The sequence below is a fragment of the Mandrillus leucophaeus genome, unplaced genomic scaffold (assembly GCF_000951045.1).
Source record: "Mandrillus leucophaeus isolate KB7577 unplaced genomic scaffold, Mleu.le_1.0 Scaffold214, whole genome shotgun sequence".
Lineage (NCBI taxonomy): Eukaryota > Metazoa > Chordata > Mammalia > Primates > Cercopithecidae > Mandrillus > Mandrillus leucophaeus.
The window spans coordinates 1,318,737-1,331,975 of record NW_012102188.1 but is presented as its reverse complement, the minus strand read 5'-3'; the positions used below and the strand labels follow the sequence as shown (position 1 = coordinate 1,331,975).

At 45.8% G+C, this 13,239-nt stretch overlaps 1 protein-coding gene across 2 annotated transcripts in view; it reads left to right on the top strand.

Moving 5' to 3' along the window:
- Positions 1-12,701, top strand: part of BCL2L11 (BCL2-like 11 (apoptosis facilitator)) — a 44,617-nt gene extending 31,916 nt beyond the window's left edge. For both annotated transcript variants that reach the window (XM_011980522.1, XM_011980525.1), the window contains one exon: positions 10,938-12,701. In XM_011980522.1, the coding sequence (XP_011835912.1) occupies positions 10,938-11,036 (99 nt within the window). In that variant the 3' untranslated portion in view covers positions 11,037-12,701. The remainder of the gene's footprint in view (positions 1-10,937) is intronic.
- The last annotated feature ends 538 nt before the right edge of the window (positions 12,702-13,239 follow it).

Genomic DNA, 13,239 nt, shown 5'->3' with positions numbered 1-13,239 from the left:
TCAGGAGTTCAAGACCAGCCTGGCCAAGATGGTGAAGCCCTGTCTCTACTAAAAATACAAAAAATTAGCTGGGCGTGGTGGTGGGCGCCTGTAATCCCAGCTACTCGGGAGGCTGAGGCAGGAGAATCGCTTGAACCCAGGAGACGGAGGTTGCAGTGAACTGAGATTGCGCCATTGTAGTCCAGTGAAACTCCGTCTAAAAAAAAAAAAATAGTTCAAAACACTGGATAGTACTCTGGATAGTGACACAGTGATCTTCAAAGCCACAGACACCCGTCTTGATACTTGTTAGATTAAAAACTGTCCATTGTCTGGAATCACACTTAATGGTCCATTGTTAAATATTGGGGGCAGAAATCTGGGAAGGTAATGGGAGGCCGTTTTGGGAAATAATGAATTCAAATTACCTGCTGTCTTCACAAGGGAATTATCCTCTCTTGGCAAGCAGTGTACCTCACTGCGCTGCTTTCGGATGGATATTAACCTTTTAAATACTGACTGTCTTTATTTGCTTAATGCTATTACAATGCCTTGTCTAAAGTGTTAGTCTTTTATTGCCATGAGCCTTGCGAAGCCTGACAGGATATTTTCCCGTTTTTCCAGTTAGAGAAATAGAGGAAGTTGTCGTGTAGTTGTCATGTATTCAGTCCACTTAAGGGCAGTGGGGAAGCGTTTGAGACGGAGCTGTGGAGGCTGAATCCTTGAAGGAGGAGGTGAGAGAGGCACAGGTGAGCGCAAAGTCCCAGTGCATGTCCCCTCTTCTCTCCCGATGCAGTGTCATTCCCAGCTGACCCTGCCGGGCTGAACGGCCTGGCCCCTCTATTCAGTCGGAGTTTTACTACTACAGTGGATTTTGGTAACTTCATTTTGAAATAATTTCAGACTTACAAAAATGTTGCAAGAATGACACAAAGAACCACCCTTTTATATCTGCCCCATTTGTTTTCATGTTTTCCCACTTTGTACACGTGTACAGTTTATTTCAGAATAAACTACAGACATGATACTGCTTTTTCTACACTAAAAATACTTCAGTATGTATTTCCCAAAAATAAGAGTAATCCCTTGTGTAACCACAGTGTAATTATCAAAATTCACAAATAGTTTTACAGAACTATTGTCTGATCTGTGGACCTTATTCAAATGTTACCACTTGTCCCAACAGTGCCCTTCTCAGGAAAAAAAAAAAAAAAAAGAAAGAAAAAATGTATTTTCTGGCCCAAGAGCCAATGTAGGATCATGCATTGAATTCAAGTGTCTTACCTCTGGCTCCATTAATTTGGAACCATCCTCTGTCTTTTGTCTTTTATGACAGTGACATTTTTGAAGGATCAGGGCAGTTGTAATTTACAGACTCCCTGAATTTGATTTATTTGATATTTCTGCATGATGAGACTCACATTTTGCATTTCTGACAGGAGCACTCCAGAGGTGATGTGTCCTTAGTGTGGCACAGCAGGAGGCACACGATGTCCATTTGTCCTGTTACTGATGAGGTTCACTTTGATCCAAGGTGGTGTCTTCCACTGTGAAGTTAGTACTTTTCCATTTGTAATATGACAGAGCTTGTAAAGGACGAAGAGCTTTCCTTTCTCTCTCATATAATTATTTAGTATACCAACTTGGATTCATGGATTCTTGTTTTATTCAATGGGCTACAATGCGTTACTCTCAATGTTTATTTTGATGCTCAGATTCTTAAAGATTTGGCAGGAGGCACCAGTAGTGCAGGCACAGGGAGAACCAGTTGTGGGGCAAAGCCCAGGGGCTGTGAAGGTCATGGAGCTCTTAAAAGGCATTTGTTGCTGAATGAACTATGGCCAGAGGGCCACTGACGCTCACAGCTCTTCCTATGCAGGTCTGCTGTGCAGGGCGCTCTCTAAGACTCCAAGCTTTGAGACTCCTAGTGGAGAGTAGGGAGGCTGTTGGTAAAGGCTAGGTAGCACAGGGATGTTAGTGGGCATGGAGGGAAGAGAGGTTCTCTGAGAAGCTAAATCTTTATTTTGGAATTTGTGAGAAAGTGAGCAGCTTGCCTTTACCTGAGTGGTGCAGTGTTTGTATTTCTGCAGCCTGCACCTTCTCTTCCTCGTGTGTCAGCCCAAGACAGCCAGACTGTTCTTCAGTAGCTGTTGCCAGTTTCTTTCATCACCCAAACTGTGTGAGTGCATGTGCCGGTTCATCTGCTGGACGCAGTGCCAGCAAGGATAGATTGCGATCCTCTGTAGATGTGGAACAGAGGTACTGGAAGGGTAGTGTCTACTTGGGTGGGAGTCTTGACCATGGGCCGGGGCTGCGATCCAAAGCCCTTAGAATGTAAAAATGCTTGCTCTTGGAATAACTGGAGCCGTTCTGCAACCAGCATGCCTCCCTCTTTCCCCTCCACCACCCGTAATACTGAAGCTGGAGTTGTTTTCCTTCTGTGGCTTCTAGGTTCTTCGCAGTCAGGTTGTCCAGCTCAAGTCACTCCATGTGCAGGAACACTGCTCTTGGCTAACTGTGACCTGGGCATGTCCTGGTGGTGTGCTGCAGTGGACAGCAGCACATGAAGCTGCTCTCCAGATGAGGCCAGCAGTGAATGAAAACCCTTTCACTGTTTGATCACAAGAAACAGTGATCTTTTGTTTACACTGCCTACTTCCTACTCTGTCCAGGGCATGTGCAGACATGAATTGATTGAAGTACACGTAGACCAAAATCTAGCCCTGAATCAGACAAAGTAGAGTTGAGAAGGTGGCTTGCAGACTGATTTTGATGGAAAGAATTTAATATGTCATTACATTAGCATTTTCCTATACTATATATGAATTTGAAATACTTATATGCTCTCCTTCTTGAGAAGTGAAATCCCGAGTGCTGTCTCATTCTTGTTTTTATAAATGGTAGTCATTCTTCTGTGAATAATGTACAAAGGCAAGGACTAAAGTTTAGCCTGCTTGTTGGTAATTGCACAAACTGAACATAAACCCAAATGTGTGGTCTCAGCTTACTTTGGAGGTCTTCATTAATTGAATGTTGGAGTTTAGTAAAAGAAGTTGCTTTCTGTTACTGGCTGTGAAAAGAATCATGGAACTCTGCACATCAGATATTAAGTTCAATTTAGACGTAAGTCATACAATGATAGGTTGCCCCACACTTCACTCACATGAGTTTATAGAATGCCAGTTTTCATAACAAAAGCAGTCATGAGGAGCTTAGATAAGCTTAGATAAGCTCGTCGTGTACCTGCCGTTGATCAGTGGCACAGTTTTCAGGTTCAGCAAGGGTTTTCCTTAGAGCTGGAGGAGGCAGCTCAGTGTTTGGGTTTAGGAGCCTTCCTTGCCTGTCTTAGACCACCCCATTTCCATCCCACAAGTACAATGGCCAGAGGTGATGAGCTCCTTGGTTCTTCCCTCAGACTTTTGGGAGCACATGTGGCTGGGATTGTGTGGACTATGGATTGCTGGTTTTCCAGACAAGCATGTTCTGTTACTTGTTGAAGCCAGAGTGTGATCTCGTAGGAAAACATGAAGCGTGGGGACTTTGGGGTCAGACCTAGAACCCTGGCTCTACCCTTAACCTTTAGGAGGCCCATTTCCTGGTCTATCCCTTAGGCATATAGTGAAGATTAAGTAAGAACATTTAGAGATGGAGCTAGAAAATTCGTATTATCATCTATTATCATAATTCTGTTTCCTCTAACTTTGAACTGTAATTGAAACATTTTTCAGTGGGTCTTTGGCGTTTAGAAAGGGAGATGCCAGGAACTCTGTTCACCTGTCTTATCTTTTAAATACTCTGGAACTGCTTTTTGAACGAGTTGTGTGGTTGACCCTACTGCACATGCTGTGTCTGGGTGTAGGCAAATGTGAGATGAGGCTGAGGCACTGGTGTGTGCTTAAATGGCTGGGTGGGCATTGGGCTAGAGGAGTTGTGCTTGTTTGCACCACGTGTGAGTGCTCATCTGTTTGGCAGGTGCCTACACCTGCAGGGCTGCCTGGCTGCTCTGGATCAAGGCCATGAACACGTAACCATGAGGAAGGAGATGCAGGTGCCTAGAAGGGGACTTCAGGAGGTCTAACTGGGGTTTTGTTTTTTTTTTAATCTCTTGAGGAGGAAATGAAGATGCACACAAACTAAGACTTGGCCCTGCTGCAGACGCTCAAAACTAATAAGCTTCTCGTATCATCCTTCACTAGACTTCTACCACCTGAAACAAAGTGGAGAGGTTTTAGTTGTGGTTAGACTATATTACATCTCACTTAGCTTTTTTCTGAGGCTGGAACATTTTGAAACAGTGTGTTTCTTCTCTGAATCTAATATTCCAACTACTGGTGCCTCACACAGATGTCAGAACAATCTGTGTCTTCTCTGTGGTTGGCCATAGAACAGTGACAACTTCCGAAGTGGCAGGCGGGAGTCATTCCCCACTTTAGCCAGCACCAGGTCTGGAGTCTGACAGGCTAGAGACCTACCAAGTGGAGGGCTGTGCTGCGCTGCCTGAAGAGCCTCAGTGCACAGCCTCACCCCAACATTCACTGGAGAAGAGATTTGTCTCACAAGAAGCCTTAACTATCATAATTTCTTTGAAATAGTGTGTCAAAAATAGGATAAAAGTTTGGCTTATGCAAATGTAGTTTTTATCTGACTTCTGAAGACCACATTGTCACCATAGCAAATCAGCTGCAGCACCCATAGCTTTGCAGCACTGGAGGAGAGTGCTCTACTGGTTTGGGGTGAAGGTACCATGCATCTGGGAGGGAACTTCCCAGTGCCCTTTCCCCAGCTGTGGTGGCATCAAAGTGCAGTAGGCACAAGCTATGCAAATATCCCTGTTGCCTTGGTGATGAACAGAAAGTGGATTTGGTGTTGGGCAGTATTGTAGCAGTCTCCTCTGACACCTGAAAACAGCATGCATGTGGAACCAGCACTGAAATACCAGCTCAGCTGCCGTTTGACTGTGGTGGTTGGTCTGAAAGTGGAGAGAGACCGGATCTTCCTGAAGAGCTCCACATGATGCTGACTATGTGCTGGGCCTTTTTCTCTCTGACCTCTGTGTCACTCGGTTGCCAGTTAAAATGCTGTTTAGACTGCTGGGTTATGAACGGGTAGTGGGGTGGTAGTTCTAACAGAACCAGGGGGGCGACTCCTAGTCCTCTGTCCCACCCTGCCACCTCAGTGTCCCTAAAGATGCCGTGACAGCCCCTGGGTATTCCCAGGCTCCTGGATGTCCATCCCAGGCCCTCTCTTCTGCAGCCTATGGGGATCAGACACCAACCAGAGAGAGACTGCTTCCTCAGTTGCCTGAGCCTGGAACAGAGATTCCCTCTGTCCTTCCTGGTCTCACAGTCCAAAATTCAGCCTCCTATTATATATTATATATAATATATAATAATATATAGTGTATGTATAAATACTTATATATAAAAAATAACTTTCAGGACACACTATACATTTAGTGTTGAAATTCTGAAAGAAACAAGTTTTTGAGTAAGTTAAATTCCTCTGCATCTCAGAGTTGTATAGGTATACCTTGTTTTTGAATGCCTCTTAGAATTAGGAATTGAGCTTGCTTTGATATGACGATGAAATTGTTTTTCCCTTGTTGCTTTGACTGCCAGGAAACTCTTAACTGTGGCTGTCTTACGGCACATCTCACCCCTGGTTCCCAGGATAACTCCTTGATGTCATGTCTGATCTCAGCCTTTTTTTAAATTGTGTTATGCACATTTGTGCTTTTTTAATTTAAGTCCCCCCTTGAGCGATGCTATTTCTAGGTCAGTGATGTACTTACTGAGTCCTTTGGCCCAGTGGGTGTCAACCTTGCCTTTGGAGTGTGGATGAGTGGGCTGTATTCTGAGCTGCATTGTGGGAATCATTTAGTGATTCTCAGTTCTCACTCCAGAACCTCTGTGACCTCAGCTTAGCCTGAAACAAGGCCCCCTTCAGGTCTGAGGAGCAACGGGCCCTTCCCAGCACAGGCACAGGCACAGGGACAGGGCATGCAAAGAGGGAAGGTGCTGGCCTGAAAGCCCTCGTTTAACTTCTGTCCTGCTTCTGGCATTCCATCTTCATGTGGACCAAGAGTACCCGTCCTGTCCTGCCACTGTCTTGCACCACCCTTTGAGTCACTTGTTTGACCAACTCTGTAGTCACTGGCTGCAAAACAGCAGGGAATGCTCCCCTGGCACTCAGGGTTGTTGTGGGGACTGAAAAGCGTGGGCTAGGTTATTTCATTTGTGGTGGCCATGGCAATTCTTCCATCCCCAAGCTTGGGCACACAAAGTCCAAAGGCCTGGAGTGCCCTACGCAGCTTTTCAAAGGATTGACTCCTCTCACTGTTGGGGAGTGAAGCTGAATCCAAAGCTGCGTTCTATAGGTGTCTGGTGTTCAGCCTGACCAGTTCCCTGGAGCCAGGGCCTCTTTTCTTTTCCAAGCATCTGCTTCCCTGGACTGAGCAAGAGAGTGTTGTTCTGTGATTATTTTGGCATTAGAATGTCATTAAATTCCCTGACACTTGATTGGTCGTCTCAAGTGTAAATTGAAGATGCTCCTGCCCTGCACTCAATGTTCCTCGCTGCAGTGGCAGTGCCAGCCCCTGGCAAGGCAGCAGGAACCCCACGCTAGGGCATTCCTGTGGCTCAGCTCCTCCCCAGTTGCCACCCAGATGAGCTTGTGCCATCTGGTGTCATGGGGACGTGTGAAGAGCTATTTAGGAATTCCCTGTCGAATGCTCGACACCATCTCAAAGGGCATTGTTCATGTCTTCAGAGAAAGACTGTCTGAGTCTATGCTGAGGAAACTTGTAGAGACAGAATCCTGTGCCTTTACACTTAGAGGGCACAGTCTATGGAGGAGCAGTCCTGCAACTTGGCATGATTTTTCCTTCTGGCTTATGATAAATATTTATCCACTACCTAGATTATCTTTACTGAACTGCTGGCCCCTTCTGCCTGTTGGCCTTGCTGCCTCTGCCCAGCTTCTCTCTCCACCTGCACTGCCCATTCTCCTCTTGTCCTTCCAAGAAATTCTCCTCTTCCTTTGGGGCTCGATGTGGGGATTCACCCTCGTGCCTTCCTGCCCTGGCTCCCTGACTTCCTCTTTGGCCAGGTTTTTTCTCCCTCTCATCTTATTTGCCTCTGTATTGTCCTTACTTTATTATCTTGTTTACTATTTTGTGCTGGCGACACAGCTATTACCACTAGACCTAGTGGGTACACAGACACGTGCCTTGAAGTTGGGCCCCCACCTGATGCCGGTCAGCATCAAGGCCACTGGAGCCCCTTGCCCTGAGAGGAGCAGGGGCTGTCAGGAACTGGTTCCTGGCGGGACATACAAGGTTGTGAATGTTGAAGGAGTCATCTTCTGGACACATGGGGGGATGGCCACAAAAGGCAGTTACCTCCAGGTAACCCAGTCCTCACATAGCTCTTGATTTAGACTATGAAGATTACAGTACCTAACTGGGTGGGGCCCTCCTCTTTGTGCACTTGTGATTGTGTGTATGTGTGTCTGGGTAGAGAAAGAGTGAGAGAGGAGAGAACTGTAATATATGGTCACTTCAATTGTAACTTACTAGCCAATTTGGTCTTTAAAAATAATCTTCTTCGCCCAAATGAGTTACTATATCTTTCTAAAGTATTTTTGCAATTTATACTAAAACAGAGTTATCCAACCCTGTAAGAAGGATTGTTTTCACTTAAAGGGTGACAGACTGAGAATTATGGATAAGCATCAGTGAAAGGGTGTATTAGTCAGTTAGGGCTGCTGTGCAGAGTTCCAGAGACTGGGTGGCTTACACAACAGGAATTTATTTTTCTCAGTTCTGGAGGCTGGAAGTCTGTGATCTTGGTGCAGACTTAGCCTCCAGACCTGTAGATGCCGTCATCCCGTGTCTTCACGTGGTCTACCCCAGTGGGTTTCTGTGTCCTGATTGTCTAAGAACACCTTGGATTAGAGCCCACCCCACAGTGACCTCATTTTAACTTAATCACCTTATTGATGACCCTGTCTCCACTTACAGTCACAGTCTGAGGCCCGGGGGGTTAGAACTGCAACAGATGAATTGAGGGGACACAGTTTACAGTTCAGCCCATAAAGAGGAGGACGCCCAGAAGTTTCAGGAGGGAGTGGAGCATCTTCCCTGTTTGTATTTATTTTAATAGTTTTTTTAAAAACGCTTTTAATCAGGAAAGACAGTGTGTCTTTTTTATATTACCCAGTTTAGGAGTGGCAGAACTTAAATGCACTTGTGATACACAGATGTCGCTTCCACCTGATTAAGAACCACTATAGCAGACGCAGACTTACTGGACTCTAGGCAGGAGGCCAGCTCTGCAGACACAGCAGCTCTCAGGAAGACAGTCCAGGCATGGCTGCTGATGCTCCTTTATGGGTGTGTTTATTGTCTTAGCCCACATTAGATGCGAGGGACCACTCATACTGCAAGTGACAGCTCCTGGCTCAGTCATACTTGCTTTTAACTGGCAGCTCCCCAACAATACAGAGATTGTCATTTTTAGTCCTGACTTTCCAATTCCATTTTGGATATGCTACCCTGGCCAGAAGCCTCTGGGTGTGCCCTTACTTTGACCTTTCACCAGTGCATTCCATCTTAGGGGACTTTCTCTAATCGCTTCAAACTCCCTCCTGACCCCTTACACCACCCCAAAACCAAAGGCCCTGGTTTAGGAGCTGAATTGTAGCAGCCGCTCCTCACGTATCTAGATCGCAGGGAGATTTCACTGGAGCTGGCTGAAGCTGTTGGCGCTTTGAGCAGCATTGAGCCGTCAGTCTTAGTTCTGCGTCTTCGCCCCACTGCAGCTTTTGGCCACTTGCCCCAGTTTAGTGTCACCAGGCCCTGACCATAAGCCGCAGTAATTTTTATGGCTGCAGGTATTAAGAGGGCAGCCAGTCTGCAGAGGTAGGGGCTGCCCATCCTCCAGCTGTCTTTTGCAGTACGGGCATACGCTTCAAGCCAACAGCAGCTCTAGCCGGCCGTGCCAGCTGTCAAATGCTTTCTGGGCTGGCACAGCTCTTTGAATCCGTGGTAATGGCTTCCTCTGTTGAATGTCGTCCAAAAGCAATTGCTTGTCAACTTAAAAGCGTGTGCCATGTTGTCATGCCCGCCGTCTGAGAGGGCAGGCATCCCCGCACCCTTGCAGACTGCGATGCTTTAGCATCTTCTCACGAGTCAGAGACTGGGTGTAACTTTTGCCAAAATTTCCTGCATTTTCCCCACCCTGTCCAGCATGTCTTTGAACACCCCCATATCCTTTTACATTTGAGATGAAAGCGGAACTCTAAAAACTTGGAAAGATTCTCTCGTGAGGTGACTTCTACTTAAGCTTGGTCACAGCCTCCTGCTGTCCTCCAAGAGTGGACAGAAGATTTCTTCCCTTGGACGCTGCCAGTGCTGGAATATGAAACTTAGCAAGTGTCAGCAGTTGGAGTCTGCCCTTCACGTTGACACAGCCCCCTCATTGGTGTCCTGTTGACTGTGGACACCCAGTCAGCCCCATGTTCTGGCCACACCGAGCATGGCAGTGACACCAGGTTGGCACAAAACTTCCCTGCCTGGATTGATTACTTAGCCCATCATAGCATACACTTTCTTCATTTTAGTAAGTTGTGGTTTTATTTTGAATAAGTTTCTTTCAACCTATTAATATTAGTCTACACTAAAATTAACCTTCCCCTAAATTATTCTCACACAGAGGCAGCAAAGTAATTTTGAAAGTTAAATCAAAACAAAGCAATCTTGTGTGTAAAACAGATAAAAATCACAGACTGTGGTTACAGAGTGCCTCTACAGGAATCGCTTACATAAAGCTGATTTCCTCCAATCTTGTTATGGAAGGAAAAGGGGAAATGCCCTGGCCTTATCACAATCCCATTCTGTCAAACAAGTGAGGCAGAGCTTGTGTAAACAGTGGAGCTGCAGCTGCAGCTGGTGTCTGTGGGGGCTGTTCGGGGTCTGAGGGGACCGTTGTCTCACCCTGATTCATGGCCGGTGGTTCCCGCGACGGTGTGTTGGAGGCATCCCCCACTCAGTGAGAAGGGGGTTTGTGGAGAGACAGTCACGTAGCCCAGTCTCGTGTGGATTCGTCATTAAGAAATGTCCAGGGCAGATTTCAGACTTGAACGGCGAACCAGGTTGGTAGCTCATGGCGTTGAGGTTGATGTGTTGTGTTGCCGCCGCCTTTGGCAACTTTGAATTTATACCTTGCACTTACCCACAAGATGGATTAGAACCTGAAAGTGGGCGCTGTGGAAGACCTGAGGACCCTGAAAGCATTGAATAAGCTGGTGATTTCCTTTTGAACAGTTCCTCAGCTTGTAACAAACATAGGCTGGTCACTGGCACAGAGGCTTTTTATGTTCTGGATTGCTCTTTCCTCCGCACACCGAGAGGGTAGGAGGATGGGGGTTGACAGTGCCTGTGTCTGTGACCATGGGCACCCCTCTGGGTCACAGTGTTTATCGTAGCCAAGCAGCCAGAGGCACAATGGTGCATCACTGCCCGACTTTGCTTAGCTTCTTAGGGCAGATTACTCCAAATCACTGGTTTCTCAAATAAATTACAGCTACCAGAAATTCACCCCTGAGGGAATCTGCAGCATATTTGAATGTCAATTAACTTGGGTGGTAAGATAGTTGCTTTACATCCTCTTTGAGCTTTTCAAACATTCTTTTGGGTGCTTTTTTTTTTTTCTATTTTAAGGAGTAAATCATTGGTATGCCTGCCCTTTATGTAGGGATGTCTTCCCCTTTGCAGGGAAATGAAAACAAGTTTTCTTCACAGTCTCAGGGAGGAATCGTGCTTTGTGATACAGTGCTCGTGAAGAGGTGCCTTTCATAGTGTTTAAGCTGGGATTGGTTGTTCACTTAAATATGGGCTCCCTCCCCTCCCCACTCCCAAATTAGGGAGAAACTAAGAAGCTTTCCTTTTGTTGTTTCAGGTATTTTTGAATAATTACCAAGCAGCCGAAGACCACCCACAAATGGTTATCTTACGACTGTTGCGTTACATTGTCCGCCTGGTGTGGAGAATGCATTGACAGGTTCTTTGCGGAGCCGAGATACGTGCAGACATTTTGCTTGTTCGAACCAACAAGCCCCAGCACCGCGGTCTCCTGGTGCCGTTATTATGCAGCCAGCGGTTCTCTGGTGGAGGGGCAGGTGACGTGTTCAGAAGACACCGAGCTGGATGGGAACTTGACCTTTCTGTTCATCACCACACAGCAGAATTTCTAATGGAAGTTTCTTGTGAATGTAAAGGAGGGAGCATTCTTTGCTTTTTAATGTACAAACCATGGTTTTTTGGAACAGGATTTTGTGTAAGAATGGTGTTTACATGCAGTGTGTTTTCCCCATCACCTTTAATAAGGTTTTTCAAAAAGGAAATGGAAACTTTTTAATCAATTGTGAATAATTTTTGTATTAAAATTTTAAGAACCTATGGCCTATTCTCAGAGGATTATGTAAACCCTGCAGTGGAAACTGAGCCAGCTAACTTAAAAAGCTGCCTTAGTTTATTTTTAGAGATTACAGAATTTTTAAACAGGGAGAGGTGTGATATACTCCCTCCCTTCCCTATTATTGCCTCTTTGACCTTTTAAAATTATTTTTATTAATACCAAAAGAGTTCTTTTGAAATGGAACTGATTAAAAGGGCAGAGGGTCTGTTCTCACCTGCATTGATATGCCAGTCCCATTTGTAAATATTTACGTACCTTTATAAATTCAGTTGCATCTGTGGCAAAATTTCAGACTATTTTTGCGTCTTTCCTCATCACTTTTTGTGATGTACCTCCAGTCTGGACTCAGATGCATAGATTTGATCCAGTGTATTTTCATGATAAAGTGAAACTGAGTCAGAACAAGAGTTAATATCCGCCTGTATCTTGCACAGTTCGAGTGATCTGTTATTAACTGGGAAGCATTTGGTGTTGGTTTTCATTCCATTTTGATGAGTATGTTATTGGAAAGTATTCTGAAGAGGCAATAGCCGTAATAGCAACAGACCTAAGTGCTACGCCCCTTTGTGCTGCTGGCTTTTCTGGTTGCAGGCTTTCCCATGTTCACAGGATGCACTGTCAGCATCAGGTCCCAGAGGGCCACCGTGTCCATTACAGCAGAGTCCAGCTGCAGTATCCAGCTCACGCCTTCATGGGAATGGGCACAGGCCTGGGACAGGGCTTCTGATGGCCATTTGCTTGGCCTCCTGCATTTTAGTCCTCCTGCATTCAGTCCACTGGCCCCACTCCTTTAAATTCACTTTGAAACATAGGCTTCATCCCACTTCCACCAGCACCATAGAAGAATTCTTCTGGGCAGAAGTCTGTGTTTTTCGTTCTTCCAGGACAGTTGGATATTGTCAGGCCACTCGTGCCCCCAGCCCTGTAGTGAGGGTGCTCTTTCTCTGTGCCTGCTCCTTGTGAGTGCAATGGAAGGAAACCACACACTGGTCAGTCGTTTCAGAGGCAGCAGACACCCAGGGAGACACAGGAAAGAGTCAGGTTAGGGAGCAGTGAAATTGAGGAGGGAAGACAATTTTGTGAACTCTGTAACTCTTAAAATTTTTGAAAACTCCAATCATTAAACAGCTTTTAAAAGAAATAAGTAAATCTTCAAATGAATCAGCAGTGCCAGCAACTAGTGTTTTGCCAGAATGTTCACATTATTTAAATTAGGTGGAAAAATCTAAACACTTGTATCTTCATAATTTAAAAAAAATATATATATACATATACACACACACACACACACACATATATATATGTATTGCATATTCACTTTTTCCTTTAGATGGAGATGATTTAATTCCAAATATTCTTTCTTTAAATAATTTCGTTTCCCTAAGAATCTCCTTGGGACTTTGACTTATTTTTAAAGCTGTGTTGGAGCTCAACTTGTTCCCTAATGTGTCTCGAGCCCATTTGTAGGGTTACACAAAGCCCGCGGTTATGAGCGGTGGTAGGATTGCAGCCGCGGGCCTGCTGGACACACACACACACACACCAAAGATGTATTTGGTTCTGGGCGCCCCCTCCCAGGATCCCTGTATTCATGTGCCAGTCTCCTGACTAGAGCACTTTACTCTGTTTCCTCAGCTCTGCAGCCCCTGGGAGCACACACTTGGTGCAGCCCTGGGCCGGGCACCGGGGGCCCTGTCCTGCGCTGCCCAGGGGCTGTGTTCAACACACGAGCACGTTTCCCTCTGGCCTGGTGGCCTCCAGGCTGGATGTGGAAACAGTTCCT